At 40.4% G+C, this 16,198-nt stretch overlaps 1 protein-coding gene and 1 non-coding gene across 7 annotated transcripts in view; one reads left to right on the forward strand and one right to left on the reverse strand.

Annotated features, from left to right (window-relative positions):
* The first annotated feature begins 581 nt into the window (after positions 1 to 581).
* On the forward strand, positions 582 to 653 carry TRNAG-UCC (transfer RNA glycine (anticodon UCC)). Its single transcript has one exon. It is a non-coding gene; the product is annotated as a tRNA-Gly (tRNA).
* A 3,075-nt stretch (positions 654 to 3,728) lies between these two features.
* FILIP1 (filamin A interacting protein 1) overlaps positions 3,729 to 16,198 on the reverse strand; it is a 107,225-nt gene continuing 94,755 nt past the window's right edge. For 4 of the 6 annotated variants that reach the window (XM_072330807.1, XM_072330812.1, XM_072330810.1 and 1 more), the window contains one exon: positions 12,433 to 13,715. In XM_072330807.1, the coding sequence (XP_072186908.1) occupies positions 13,509 to 13,715 (207 nt within the window). In that variant the 3' untranslated portion in view covers positions 12,433 to 13,508. Of the gene's footprint in view, positions 5,206 to 12,432; positions 13,716 to 16,198 lie in introns of those variants that run through there. The other 2 variants (XM_072330811.1, XM_072330808.1) reach the window with 2 other exon arrangements.

Here is a 16,198-nt window from a genome sequence, read left to right on the forward strand (position 1 = left end):
TCTTCTCCCAGGCAATAGCAATAAGATGGAGGGAATGGCCTCAAGTTGCACCAGGGAAGGTTCACATTGCCTATCAGGAAGAATTTCTTTTCAGAAAGAGTGGATTGAACTGTATCGGAACAGGCTGCCCAGAGAAGTGGTGGAGTCACTGTTCCTGGAGGTGCTTAAGGAAAGGATAAATGTGGTACTGGGGGACTTGGCTTAATGGGTGATACTGGTGGTAGGTGGGTGGTTGTACCAGATGATCATAGAGGTCTTTTCCAACATCAGTAATTCTGTGATTCTGTTCTCTCTCTGTTTTACTTTACTGCCTGTAAGCTAAGCTCTCGGTTGAATATTATTGCTCAGGTTTATGTTAAGGCAATTCATTTATATCCAAGCAAGTACAACCTACAAAGTTCACAGTCATGCAGTTTTACACTGAGGTGCTGTGCAGTATAGTGCGCTTCAGATTGATTTGTGTGCAGTCGTAAGAAAAACAGATACAGAACAAAAACTCCTAATAAAAATACACATTCGGAATGTTCCTTTTGAATGTGTGGGAAGGTGAAGTGATTTATTAGCTCTGCAATTTGGCAGCTGCGTTGGTGGTATAGTGGTGAGCATAGCTGCCTTCCAAGCAGTTGACCCGGGTTCGATTCCCGGCCAACGCATTCCAAATTTTTGCAGGCAGTGTTCTCTTTAGTCCTTCTGGTTGGAGAACTGGGATCCAGGCAGGAGGAGAAGAACAGACTGGTTGAATGAATTGAGTGGGTTTGTGATTGATGTCATGCCCAGCGCTTTGGGTGGTGTGATCTAGGACAGACCTTAAACTGGGAAAGCTGATGTAGGATAGGATACAACTGACCAGGAGGGGTAGAAATATGCTTGTCAGCAAGCTGGTATGGCTCATCACCAGGATTTTAAACTAGATTTGATGGGAGAAGGGCCTGAATGTATTGCTGAGTAACAGAGAAGACTCAGGGAACACTGCTACTTTAGGAGGCAGTGGTGGGGAAAACCTCAGATTTATCCCAGGAGGTTTTGGGAAGGCTCTGCCCAGAAGGTAACGTGGCCAAAAGCCCAGCTGAAGTGCCTCTGTACCAACGTGCTCAACATGGGAAATAAGCACGAGGAATTGGACACTACAGTGCAATTGGAAAACTACTGTCTTATTGCAGTCGTGGAAACATGGTGGAATGACTCACATAACTGGAATGCCATGATTGAGGGCTATGAGCTCTTTAGAAGGGATAGGTGAGGTAGGAGGGGGTGGGAGAGTTGCCTTCTGTGTTAAGAAGTGGATAGACTGCAAGGAGCTGGCTCTGAGAAACAGTCATGATCAGGATGAGAGCTTGTGGGTTAAAACTAGAGACAGGACTAATAAAGGGTATCTGGTGGTCGAGATCTACTACAAGCCACCTGATCAAGGCCTCCTTCTTGCTTCAGCTGCAAGAGACATCATGCTCACAGGCTGTCATCCAGGTAGGGAAGTTTGCTGATGACACCAAGCTGAGTGGTGCAGTTTATGCAATAGAAGGGTGGGACGTGGACAAGTTCTAAAAGCAGGTACATGAGAACCTAATGAGGTTCAGCAAGGCCAAGTGTACAGCGTTGCACTTGGGTTGAGGCAATACCAGGTATGAGTACAGACTGGGAGAACTCATTGAGAGCAGCCCTGCAGAGAAGGACTTGGGGGTCCTGATGGACAATAAGCTGATTCCAATCTTATTAAATCTGCACAGATATTACAAAAATGACTGTACTGTAGTTAATCTAAAAGACCGTCAAGTGGCATTTACTTTTTAATCGTATTTCATTAAGTCTCCCTAAACAATCTTCTTCTGGCACTTACTCTATCACATTATCTTCTTATTTCTAAGAAGAAAAATAATTGATGCTTTTTAAAGTAAAATCGAAAGAAATAAAACTTCATGCTGTTATAACCACTAATACAGAGAATAGCCAATTAAGGCTAATAAAACTGCCAAACAGATCAATTCAGTCAGCAAATCTACATAGGAAAAAAAAAGCATTAAGTGTAAAGCCTTCAACATAAAACGAAATGTAACTGTTCAGAGGAAGAGCTAAAACTGAGCATTTCACAGTAGAAAGTGGAGTATTCAGGCCAGTAACCTCCATTTTCTATTTCTGTCATCTTTTCTACATCACAGATTGTTCGACAAAACAGCGAGTTTTATCTCCTCTTTGTGTCCAACTGTTTCTCACAATGAGGCAAATGGAAAGCGCGGTGTAATAGAGTCTTCCTATAGGAGTCAAAATATGCCAGATTTTTTTAATAGATGTCGTATTTTATCACCTGTAGTTATACTAAAATAGGGCTTTGAAACCTTTGTAGGCAATAATAGTATTTGAAGGGAAACGCTGATCATTCACTGATTTTCCATTGCTTAAAAGTTACTGCTATCCATAGTCCAAGGTGGCCTCCGCTTTGTCTTACTGTGAAAGCTCTTCATGATTACTTCCTTTGTAACAGCAATAACTGTAGAAATGAATCCCATTTTTAATCCACATTATTACCTTTCTTCCTGAGTGTCCCCTGAATATCGGCCAATTACGTGGCTAATGCGCTTTCTTAATTTGTTTTAGATTCAAATACAGATTTGGTAATGTGCAAAATGGGCAGGAACATAAATGCATAAGATGAAATACACCTGTCAGAGCATGTGTGAACTTGACTGACTGGATGCCTTAATGAAATACTTTGCTTCCTGCAAAGTGTCAAAAGAGGATTTATTATTCTATCTGCATAAAGCAGTATCGTTGATGCAATACTGTATGTCAGCAATGATCTTTTGTGACTGGGGTTGCTATTCTCCTTTAGAGTGCTGCAGTTCATTACCATGCATTAAAATCTAAATGACTTCAAGTACAACACGACTGTATTAATGCTTTAAACAAATCTTTATTTTTTTAAAAGCTTAAAAACTTAATGCGTTTGCGAAGCCGTAAATGTTTGTGTATTTGTTTAGGACTCAGAAAACAACAGGGGACAGCTTATGCATACACTCACACTGAATCAGCTTTAAATGAACATCTAGACAAGGAAAAATAGTTTATTCCTTGATTGGAATTCCTTCTCAAATCCAGACTCAACTCTGAAGTATGACTGTACTTAGATTTTACCCATAAGTAGAAGTTCACTTCAGGCCTGTCAGTGTCACTTTCAAATAGCTGGCACTTCCATTCCTGGTGAACTCGTGGATAGTTCTTACTTCACAAGCGATGCTTGGAAAATAGGAGATTTTGGTCAGTACTACATTCATTCTACTGCACAGTAAATTGAAATGTGGCACACAGTAAACATGCTTTACCTGAATTTGTTACTCTATGAAAGCTGGAATATTGAACTCACTCTAAAATACTGCTTACAGACACTGCTGTGTTTATTGGCACATATTGTCAGCTGTGAAAACAAAACAAAACAAACAAACAAACAAAAAACCACCACAAGCCTCCTTAACAAACATGGTGTACCAGCTGAAGCTCTGGTGTAGTCGAAAGCTATACCAGGAAATGAGTTTTGCAAGCAGAAAAGGCTTTTGTTTTGTTTAGAGTATCCAGTAGCTCCCTTGCATATCAGCTAACTCTTCACAGTGCAGATCAGCTCCACAAAAGTCCATCCAGGTTCCAGAATATCCTGGCTCTCTAGAATTTCAGTACTTGGTACGGAGCTCATATCAAGAAGAGCCAACAGCTCCCATGATTGGCAAGCAAACCAAACCATGAAGATCAAATTGACTACATACCACTGCGTTATTCCAGCTTCAAAGGTAGCTGGCCTACTCTTCTCAGTGGGACCCTGAGTTAATGCACTGGCATCCCACTTTGCATCTCCTGAAAGCAATATTGTTTTCTCTTCTAGAAACCAGTTTATCCCAGTAGCTTCTACAGTAGCTGTAGCGTTTGAAATATGTGCCAATGACTTAGATTAAAATAATTAATTATGAACCACGTAAGAAAAAAAAAACACCTCACCCTGCAGGGGTTGTAACCAGCTTTATGTGTAGTTCTTTCAAACATCATTTTAAGTATAGCTGCCACAGAGCTCTCTGGGTGCTATTTGAAAAGCTGCCAGTGTAAAATGCACAGTTCACCACATGGCATCTCATTCATATAGTCCTATATATATAGTGATATAGATCACGTCAAGCAAATGTATCTGCCAAAGCAGCGAGAGCACCAGGTTAGAAACAATGATGTCATTAAGCACGCGGCGATAGATCCCTCATTGTATCACAAACAATATTAAAACCAGTTTGACTACGTGCATCACTGTGATACCACAGTGGAAAGTAGTCAGAAAAATTAACTTCCAAAGCTTCCCTGCAAGCAAAGACATAACCAAAAATACTGCCAACTTCAGGAAATTAATTTCAAATGGAAACACTTGATTACATTTGCATAGTTGTGAAAATTTATTAGTTACAGTGTAATGAAAATCAACTTGTTTTTTTTTTGGTACAGGCATAAGTAAAAACATACATTGTATAGAAAAACATCACAGCTTTAAAAACTGACTTACGTTGTCTAATATGAGTAAATCTAGTTGTATTTCAAGGCATTGGCCTTTATACTTAATTTTATGCCAAACCATCACACAGTGCAAGACATACAATGCAATAGTACAAATTCCATACAGCAGTCATCGGAGTATTTAGTCTCACAGAATGATATGGTGGCAAAAAACTTTGCTGAGTATTTTTTCCTTTTAAACAGAAAATATTGTTGAAGTTATTTTTTTCCTTTCTTTACATTCGCTCTACTAGAAAAATATCAGGTCGCAGATTTAACAGTGTATTCTACAAAGAAACGCAGCACGGACAACAGGAATTGCAACGTTGGGACAGGTACTTTACAGAGAATATTAAAAAAATAAATTATATGGCAAACAAAATCAAGCACGTGCCTCAGGCTTTGCAAATAAAAGTGAGATTCAGCTGGCAGAAAGACTGCTTCTCTCCCTCTGGCTGTATCAAAACAGTTTCTTAGTTCTTAAAGCTCTATCAAGACAGAATACATCAAATCTAATGGAAGCAATAAGTACTCCCATGAATAATCAGTAGCACAGGTGACCCTGGTGTTGATGGTAGAGGGCTTCTACAGTGATCCATCCAACTGGTTAGGAGGGTAGTGCACACAGAGAGTATATTGGGGTGGTAACTCATCTAGAGCTCATGCGTAACTGGTGAATGATGACACTCTCTAAAAGAAAAGAGAGCAAAACATTTGGTTTTATGAAACTGGAAACAAATTACAAGTTACTGTCATGAAGAACAATGTCATTAGCAAAGTATTTTTCTTCTGGAAATACCTTGCAGACTTTCTCTAACATCACTGTTTGGTAAATACTGCCCTGTTTAGTGCTGCGGTGAGAAATCTAACTAGTACCATGCGAGGGCTCTGGAGCCCTTGGCTCCCACTTTACTGTCAAATCCATCACTTGGAAAGAAAGAATAACGTAGCTGAATAAATTGAACCCCAGGAACACGAAGGCTCAGCCCCATACCTGAGTCCTGTGGAGGACAATTTGAAGTTGGGTATCTTGAATCCTATCTATCTGAGCAAAACCATCAAAAACCTGCTGGTGATTCTAAAGCAGGGATGAGAAAGAGGTATGCGGTCATTTGTTTTTAATTGATTTTTCCTTAGAAACTGACGCTGCTTTTATTCAGCAAGTCTGCTGAATTTTGCTATTGCCTGGAAGATAAATTTCAGCCACAGTATGCAAAAGGAAGTATTATTTGCCTTCTCTTTGAAAGGCACAGTTTAGTTTTGCCCCGAGTGTAACATGAGAGCTCTCTGATCCATTTCTAGGTTCTTTTGAAAGGCTGGCTCACAGCTTGGTCTTCGGTTTTTCTATTTAATATATTGCTCCGACAGGCGATTTTTAACAGAAGAATTTAGCTATCAGTCAATGACATTATCTCTGAAAAGAGGTATTTTGCCCATTTCAAATAATATAACAGCACCGATGCTAACGAGAAGTACGATAATATGATTTCATAAATGCTCATTTTCTTAATTGAAATGCTGTTGGGTTTTTTAAAAGATTCTTTCCTCTCTTAGTAGCCTGAAGATTTTTCAACAAGTGTGCAGCCCAAGAAACTGCACTAACCGTGCCATTATCCCCTTGGGCATTTCTGTTCACTCTTCGCCTTTGATTGCTTTGATATTTGAAAGGAGATTAAGCAAGTTACATTAGATCACTCATTTTGTGTAATCATTATGTTGCCACTAGATGGCAGATTCCAGTTAGGTTTTTCTTATGTGTGTTGACCCAGAAAAGCACGGCCGAGGCAACACCCAAGGAAGTATGGTGTGGCAAATGAAGTAATAGATTTTCCTACATGAAAGCGTTTCATTTTTATATAATTTACATCCACAGATGATTTTCAGGAATATACGTGTGCTTATTCTCAGAAATTCGAGCAATGAAGACTAAAGAACATCAAACGGCAGCAAGAAAAATGACAAGCAGAGCTGCTCTCTCACTTCATGCTCTTAAGGAATATTACGCAAAAAGCTGCATTTAAGATCAGGTTATAATATCGAATGAAATCTCCCATTCATGTCAATGGGAGTCACGTGAATTCTATATGAAACACTTTTCCTTAATAATCAATTTGGATGTGGTCTATTTATTCATGGTTTAATAACAAAATTCTAAGAATTGAATGGTCTGTAGAAACTATCACCTTCCTTGTGAAGGCTTGATACTGGATGAACAGCAAAAATACAGTGGGTTTCTGAATCAGCTGTCCTCCTACAGACTAAATATAATCACTTTTAAAGAAAGTCAGAAAAATATTAAAAATAAATAATTTCCATTTCTTGTATTTATTTGTTCATTATTTTCTCACACTCGTTTATGTGCATGGACTAAGTTGTCATGTTTTTTTTTTCCCCTAACCATTTAGCTTGCATTACATCGTTATGTATAATATGTATATGTATGCATTGTGTACATAAAATCACAGAATGGTTTGGGTTGGAAGGGACCTTTAAGATCATCTAGTTCCAATCACCTGCTATAGGCAGGGACACCTCCCTCAAAGCCAGGTTGCTCAAATGCACTACATACTACATACTGTAGCTACTAGAAGAGGTATTCAAACAGTTATTAAACCGAAACTACAGTAGGATAGATTTTGTCACAGTTCTGTAGGAGTAACCTCTGTAGGAATACGATATTTGTAGGATATCATTATATACATTTTCCTAGGCTTTTAGGTCTGAACATTTCAAGGATCTATCAATTCACTTAAACGCAACTGAATTTATTCTAATGACAGGAGAACAAAGGTAACATAAAATGATCGTTCTGATTTCAGTCTCTCAGTGTAAGCTGGAATATCTCAGGCAAACACAGCATTAGCGATTGGCCTATCAAAAATACCAGTTCTCATAATGAAGCACATCGACTGACATTTTAATATATGTTTAATGTATGTATGTAAAGTTTAATTTCTTCTTACAATATATACAAACAAATAACATCAAATGATACATAAAGTTGCACATCCAAGTAAAGAGAAGCAAATCATCTATTGGTATCTCTATTTTTATAAGCCCGTTGAAAAAGAGTTCTTAAAGTGAGGAACCATTCATACCTGAATGATTTGTACCTGAATGATTTTGTACCTGAATATCAGAGCTGACAGCTCTCAGTTTGAGAGTAGTTAATCCTCATTGCATCCTCCAAAAAGCTTTGTAAGGGCAACGTAGGTAATAATGGAGATTAAAAGTGAAGTTAACATCTTCAGTGAGAAAAGTTGGATAGAGGTCTGTCAGAGTGCGCTCAGTCAGAATTAAGGGAAAGAGGGTAACTCACACCGATGCAGGGGAGAAAAACATTTCCCTAAATGAAAACAAGTTCAAAAGATGAGCTCACAGAAACTCCTGCCAGAAAACTACAGGTTTCAAACAGATTCAATGAAGTTGGCCACTGATGTGTGACAGGAACATATAATTGGTCTGAAAATTGTCCCGGCTGCTGTGCAGATTATGCCAAGCACCTGAAACACCTCAGGATGGTAGATTGCTTCTTTAAAGACGTGACTTTCAGCTTCTGATCAGAAAATGCTTGTGTAAATATTGAACACGTTTTAGAACACAAGTAGCACATTTCAAGCAGTAATGTGATTTGGCATCTAATTAGCATGAACCAACGTATTCATGTGACTTCTGAGATTACTCACATGCGACTAATTGCTATGGTGATGTATATGCTGTGGGCACATGAAGAAGAGTCACAAAGTGTTTTGTGCTTTTTGAAGAACCACATTAATGGGCGCCACAAAAGGAAAAAAAAAGATGCCCAAAAGAAATAAGAATCTCTGTTTTCCTTCTACTGTTTACTTTGTTTAACAATATGAAATAACTCCTCTAGACACTGGAGATGAAGTTCTGCTCTCCCTCATTTTCAGTCATACTTATGCAAACACTGCTCTGCTTGTGACCGCATTAGCGATACCCATGTAACAGCATTCAGGTGGCAGGATCTAATCTTGAGAATGCAGCAGAAAACTTTGTTATGGGTCTACAACCAAAATCTCACACATCACTGTATGCTGATCTGTATCTTGTCACGAGTGGGTTGACACCTTTCCTGTTCTCCTGCCATTCTACCTGAGCCATATGGGTTGGAATTATCACTATGGCTTGTATGGCTGTGCAGTCAGCCACAACAAAGCATTTCTCCTTTTGGCATTGAAGCCTAACCAAAAAAAAAATGTTCAACAGTTCCAAGTGAGTATGAACTTAGGCTTTCTTAGCACCAGAACAGGTACAAGGGAAAGAACTGATGTCAGAATTTAGGTGCATGCTAACCCTTTCTTCTGTTGCAAGTATGCATATTGATTAGTTAACATCTATTACTGACTTATTTTCTGATTTAAAGGGATGAGGACAGAGATTGCAGCAAGAGATGTTCATATTAGGTACAACATGTTGAGCAGGAAACCATCTAAACCTAGCCAAGAGAGTAATGCAGAGGACAGAGTTGTAACTTCTGAATCCTGCCCTGCCTCCGCACATGAGGTGTCTTGCTAAGCCTTGCCAGGGGCTCCTTCCTCTGTTCAGCACTCAGCAGTCTTCTCATGAGAAGAGTAGTAAATCCGTCCCTTTCTCTCAATATCCTGAAAATATTTGAAGTGTTTAAAAGAAATGGAAATTTTCACTTCTTACACGGACAGTCCTTGTTAAGAGTAGTATTTCATAATACTACTATAGGTTCAGATTTCACTTGTGTCTGATGGGATTCAAATCTGTACCTCCCTGCTTTCAAAGACCACTGTATTTACCTCCGTTATTCTGAGTTGAGTGCATTTTGCTATCGAATCTGTTCCACTGCATTGAAAAAGTCAAGACAGGGAAAAAGGGAAGGGAGAGAAAGAATGAACATGAGTAATTCCCGATGATCACCTGAGTAGAGGAAGCTGGTTTTCTCCACTGTAACCCACTCATGGTAAAATACACATAAAGAAGCCCTGTAAATAAAGGCTCGATTAATTTCCTATGCATTTATGTCTGACAGTTTGATTCTTTGGTGCCTAGTGAAATCTGAGGTCTGAACAAGGCTTGCCCTTGTGGCATTTGTGACATCACTCTCTTGTGTTTGTTCTTTGATGCTGCTTGAAGGTGAGCTCATGTTGCATTCTTTCACACGGTGGGGTTCTGCTAAGGTCTTGCTCCTCTTCTCAGTCACCCTTTTCATTAAACTTGAAGAACTTCTTATTCTCGGACCTCTGTTGTTTTGTCAGGTTTGGCTGAAACTGGTGGATGTGTTCAATGTTATTCATCAACAGAGGACAGATGGATGAACACAGACATTTCATCTTAGTAGCCTTCTTTTCACAGAAGGCCAGGCTTAAAAGCAGCCTTTGGAAGAGGGACCAGAATCTGGGAGGACTTCCCCCCTACTTCAATATGCTGATCACTCAACCACTCTCCTGTTTCTGCTCAATGAATACTGAACTCCTCCATGCAGAACAGCACAGCCTTTACAGAAGGGAATGAGAATGCCGTTGTCAGTCCCTCAGCTGTCAGTGCTTGCTGAATTTGGTGGAGCTGATTGGAATTATCTCAGGAACTGCTGAGAAGAGGGTCCTGAGTCATGTCTTTGAAGAACAGATTCAATCAAAAGCTTGTTAAAATAAGTAGCACTACTATGTATCCCTGTGATATGTGATCTATTAGGAGACGTTAATGATTCTACAACCACTTTAAAACAGCTACTGGTTTCCCACACCTTCTCCCTTTCTTTTTCTGGCCCAAGACCTTGCACCTTGGCTAGGTTAAAGTTAGACTTTTTGTCAGTTGCCAGATTCTTTTCAGTTCACATCAGTTCTCCAGGTAAGTTCTAACACTTGTGCCAACTCTTGGGCCAACCAGATGGAAGTCAGTATTATCTTGGGTTGGAATTGCCAAAGACAAGACAACAACTTCTGACTCCAGTGGTTGGTTATGTCCTGACTTTAAATGACCGTGAAATTGTGCCTTTATTGTTGATTTGATGTCTTGAGAGGACATGAATACCTAGAGTATGGATTTCAGTTAGGTTCAGAGCTTGCACTGCTAGTTGGGCCACCAGTAGGCCAGTGCAGCGGCAGAACTTCAGGTAGATCTTCAGAGCGTCTCTGGTGCTCAGACAATACCAGGAGAGCTGGGAGCTGAGCTGGGGCATTATGGACTGTATTTAGGCTTGGTTGTCTAAATCACCCTTTGGAGCTGACCTACTGAACAAGAGAACTCTACAGTAGTCACTAAAAATACAGTCTTCAGATTCAGAAGAAATTCCAATAGTATAAAGACAGTTACGCTTCAACTTTGAAGACTTCTGAACTACAGGCTTTCCTTTTTTAAAATAATAATTTTTAAAAGTATTATTATCTTACATTCTTTCTGCCTTTACAAATCAAAAATCTCAGCTCAGTCAGAACATGTTCGAAGTGCTGAGTACAACTAAATACGTATCTGTAGCTAACAGTCAAACTAGCTGCCTGATTCCTACTCTCTGGAATTCTGCTGGGTTGACTATGGAGCAAAAGCTCTTTTTTTGTGTGTATGCTGTCCCCAGGAAAAATAACAGCATCCTTGGTCTGACCTGTCTGGAATTTCTCAAATCTGTCTCATATAATCCTTCTGACTCTATAGAGCAGCTCCTAGCTTGTGTCTGCAGTCCTGCTTCAGCTGTGCTAATTTGCGTGTCTTGGATTTCAGGTACTGTAAGTCTGGCTTATTTCTGAATTAGTTTCTCAGACCCCAGGCAAAACAAACCATTTTTTTCAACCACAGGCACTCTCAGAACATTGCCCTGGGTAAGGCAACAGTTAACTAAGGAATAGGAAAAGGATATGAAAAGGAAGGCTTAAGCCAGCTGTAGTTCATCACTGTATCCACATTAGCTTGGGGCTCGTGTTTGCAGTATTATTTAAATGATTGTTTTGAACTAAAGATTTGTTTGAGTGCCAGTATTTAGAGGGTCTATCCAGCTAAAAGCTCTTAATAAGTTTTCTTCTAACATCTGCTTAAAAGTCCACGTTACAATCAGAACAGTAAGATCTCAGTAACCATTTATTGTCAAACCGAGGCTTTTAGCTTACAACAATTAGTTGAGGGGATCTGATGCACTTCTGGAATGGTGACTTATATTGCTTGATAATTCCAGTTTCTGAGTTTTATCTGAAATAGTGGGAACTGAGTGCTATAAAAATTTGAATCTGATTTTCAGGTGCCATAGGAACCAGAAACATAAAACTAGCAGGTACTGCAGGTGCTGTACAGATGGAGAAAAGGGAGCCTATTTCTTCTCGTATGTGACAGCAGCTTTTGTATCAGAGACAAAATGTCCTTCATGTTAATAATAAAATGCCAGCTGTATTCTGGGATAATGGCCATATCTGGATCTTAAATTGGAGAGCACTGCAAAGTGCAGACTGAAGATTAAACATTGTTTGGATTTAATATGATTTTGTCGACCTTCTGTGGCAGATTCTTCCATCACATTTCTTCTCCCGGACAGAAAGCTATTTAATATTTCACACACTGATGCATTTTTCTTTCCGTGAATTGTATTTATTATTTATTGGTTGTCTTCCTGCTTTTCATTCTGAAAGCTATTCCTAACCAGTCCTATACAGCTTTCTGTGGTGGTTGAGGTATACAAGCTTTAAACCCTAATTCATCAGCCTGCTCAGCTCAGTTTCTTTTTTTGCAACTTTCTTCTTAAAGGAAATGCCCTTTAATAACTTTAGTGTTATTAAATAAATCATTGTAACAACCATCAGTATTCACACCATTTCCATGCTGGAACAATTCCTTAAAACATGCTTAAAAATGCAAACATATAAATGAAGAAACCAAAAAGAGAGAAGAAGAATCTCCATGGTACTCTGAGGCAGTCTGTACTTAACACAGAATACTTCAAACAAATGAGAATTGACCATAACTTAGCTATCAGACTTAGCTATCTCTTTCCCTGACCATACCTGAACTGTGTCTTTATGAAGCAACTGCTGCCACCAGCAATCTGTGTTGACACTTCCTCTAACACATAAGGATGCTTGACAGCTCAAGTTTATCTATAGAGCACAAGTCCATCCAAAAGAAAAACTGCAAGCCCAGTGAAGTCAACTAAAGGACTTGCTTCATAGACTTTCATGGTTTTTGGAGCAGGCACAAAGGGACTTCATTGATTGTAGCCAGATCAACGTTTCTCTGAGGCTTGTTTTAAAAAGTAAACACCTTTTGGCCCACTTCCTTCATCTAACCCCAGAGATGGCAGTAACCCAGTCTAAGCCACAGAAGAGAGACTCAGTTGTAAGCACTAACTACAAGTGTAGTCAAGGTTTGGAAGAAATACACAGCTGTTTGTGCTGCTGCTGCGTAAATTGTGCAACCTCCCTATAGCCCTGAATTTGGTCACTGCCTTGAGAAAGCAGCTCACAGGGAGAAAAGCAGATCTAGAGGAGAGATTCCTAGAGAGAAGACTGGTCACAACCTGTGGTCCTTTCTCTCTGCCTCTGCAGTATGTGAGGCACTAGCTTTTACTGAAATAAAAGCTCAGGTCCCTAGGTACCACAGCATCTCAAAAATGTGGTTACAGGCAGGTGCTCCACAGAGAAGCCAGGACAGAAAGCGATCTGTTATGCTGGAAGATAGTTGTTTAAACGTGACTGATCTTCCTTCGGTCTATTAAAAAGTCACCAAGTCAAGCATTAAGAATTCCTAGGCTGGATTAATAATTTGGTGAAGTTGCCCATTCTCATTTCCCAGGCTGAATGCATTCCTGATGTACACTGCCTTTCTGATGGTTCTTTTCCTCCTTCAATAAGAAAACAAAAGGATGTTGTTACTCAAGTAGTCATCACACACACTCATTAGTTGGTTGTGAGTGACAGGTGAAGGGCTTCGTTAGTATGGAAAATCATGAGCAACTCCACAGACAGAGGGCTGTAGTTCATGGTAGCAGTAACAGCTGCAGAACATACCCCCTGAACCTGCCATCAGCCCTGACCCCCGCCCAGGGAGCCAGAGCCACTGGCTGAAGATTTCTTCAGTTCTATTTTCATAGACTGAGTCTCGGCACGAGGCTCGAATTTTGTCACATTTCCTGCTCCCGAGGCTGCCACTACTGGCTTTCCTGCTTTCATACCTTTTGACACGGGAATACGGGTGGGTGTAGGTCTCAGGGATGACCCATCCTGTGCTGTCTGCAAAAGAGACACAGAGAGAGAAATGACATGAACTGAGGAGTTTTTCTTCTCACATATTCTTATATATTACACTTTTTACAGTTTCTTCATTTACCGCTCAAGCAACAGTGTCCTAAATCCTGCCTATCAGCAAGTGAATGTTCACGTTTGAAATGTGTCTGTAGCAAATACTACTAGAGTAGGACCAAAGGCACAATATCAGAGTGAAACTAGTCTTCCAGAGCCAGGGACCAGTGTTTTAGATCATCATATGGATGGGAATCCCTGCAAATCTCTGACATTGCAGCGCACCACAATGCAGGGCTCATTCAGAGGCTGCTGAACCAAAGCCAAGCTGTCAGACAGGTACAATATTAGCATCACATGTGCACACTGATGAGCACAGGCCCTCAAAATAGAATAGCCACATGAGGGTAATTTACTAATTGCCATATTTTCAGAGCTGGGACAAGCTCTCTCAGTCACATAAATAAAATTGAACTTTGCTTCCCCTAGTTCAATGGGCGATGACTAGGGCTGGTTATTTCTTCACTGGGAAGTACAGGGGTAGGAGGAAGCAAATAGGGCCAAAACAGAGAGACCAGGCTAAGATTTGAATTTCCCTTTCCTGTTGCTGCAGGAAAAAGGATGTGGGAAAGAATTCTCTTCCAGGAGTCACAGCCACAGCTTGCTGACCTCTGGGTCAGACCTTGCCAGGGCTACCTCAAGGCAGGGCAGACAGCCATTCTACCAACTCTGTCTTGGCAACAACCTCCCTAGCACTCTTATCCTCAAGTTTGTGGACTTCAGCAATAATAAACCAAAGCCTAGAACAATTTTTAATGTTTCTTTATTCTGGAGAGAAGCCAGCTGAGGACCCAACCCTCCTGCCTGGTGCTGGCAACAGCCACAGATCTGTGCCCAGCTAGAGTGCCAGTCACAGGCCAGGCAGGCCTCCCACAGCTCTGGGAATGGCAATCCACATCCACGTTTAGGCAACTGAATTTCATTGTGTAAAGATACAAGGACCACTAGGATGGGACAAAAAGATTCAAAGACAACACGTCTTTTCTGCCCAGATAATGTTGGCCAGAACTGGAAGTTACCCCCTTACAGACCATGACCTCAAAGAAATACTCGTAATCATGACAGTTCCGAGAGAAAAGCATCTCCTACCTTCTGCAGCATGCAATATAGAAATGTTAACAATGACAACTTGTGCATCTCTGCTGCAAGTCAAGTTTGGCTTTCTTTATTTTCAGATAATCAATGAATACGTTGTTCTCACAAAACAGAACACGAGATTCAGAAATCCCAGCTACAGCTGTCTGCTAAATGACCAAATCTTGCAACTTAAGGTATATAAACAAAATAAAAGCAAACCTCTGAAGAACACTGGGTTAGAGGACTGCATTAATTCTAACACATATTCATTTACTTTAGAGTGTTTTTTAAAAGTGCTCCATGAAGGAACATTTTTCTCTCTTGAAGGATTTCCAGCCAGGAGCATCAGAGCCGTCTGTCTGCACCCCGAGTATTCAAAGGAAAACCATTCCTTAATCTTCTAAGGCCAGTTCAAACCTCTGTGTGTACACACATACACACACACAAAATCACAATTGGAAAACTTGAATGCTGTCTGCCTGGCAGGAAGGAAGCCATTTTCAATAACTAAAAGCAACACTTACAATAGTAGTCTAAAGGCTAATATGGAACTCACATGTAGATGTCAAAACAAGTTAGACCCATACAATTCTGTAGGGCAAAACATGCAAATGCATTCCATCAGCCTTGGAAAATATGTCAACATCCCAGGGAACCTAAATGACAAACATCTTGTGTTCCCTGAAAGAGCTCCACAGTCTGTAAACATGAGGCAATCAAACGAAGTAGCTGGAATCCCAGGCATTTCTTCAGCTTTATTCGCATGTAAATTATTAACGAAGGATTTGGGTGCTTTCAAGTTACTCATTTCAAGCCTAAATCGCTGGAAATCAGTGTGAAAAGGACTCTAACTGGCTTTACATTTTTTTTTAGCTTCCTTCGTTGTGGCATACAAACATGTTGATTCTATGGAAGCTAATGCCCACTTCCCAGACAGCTGCAAGAGCATTTTGTGTTTGTTAAGCCAAGGAAAACAGCATAAACGTAGCCCTTCAACAAGCCATCCCCTTTGGCAGGGTAGCACTGGAAGCAGGCAAGGGACACGGTACACTTCAGCAACGTCTGAGACAGAAAACACATACAAACGTCTGCCTCTTGGTAATTCCTTCCAAGAGCCAACCTGCAAGCAGTCCCCTCCAGCCCCGTGTGATCATAGGCTGTATCTTTTCTTCAGGTTGATGCAGGAATGCTCTCAATTCTGACGCAGCCTGCAGAGAGGCTTTACAGGAAGGCAGGGTGAATTTACAGTGGCTCAGACCTGGCTATATGTGCTACTGGAACACTACGGTCAACTTTACTGTATTTGATGGATGTGCAGAAGGAGTGAGAGTATTCAT

This window comes from Excalfactoria chinensis, chromosome 3 (assembly GCF_039878825.1).
Source record: "Excalfactoria chinensis isolate bCotChi1 chromosome 3, bCotChi1.hap2, whole genome shotgun sequence".
Lineage (NCBI taxonomy): Eukaryota > Metazoa > Chordata > Aves > Galliformes > Phasianidae > Excalfactoria > Excalfactoria chinensis.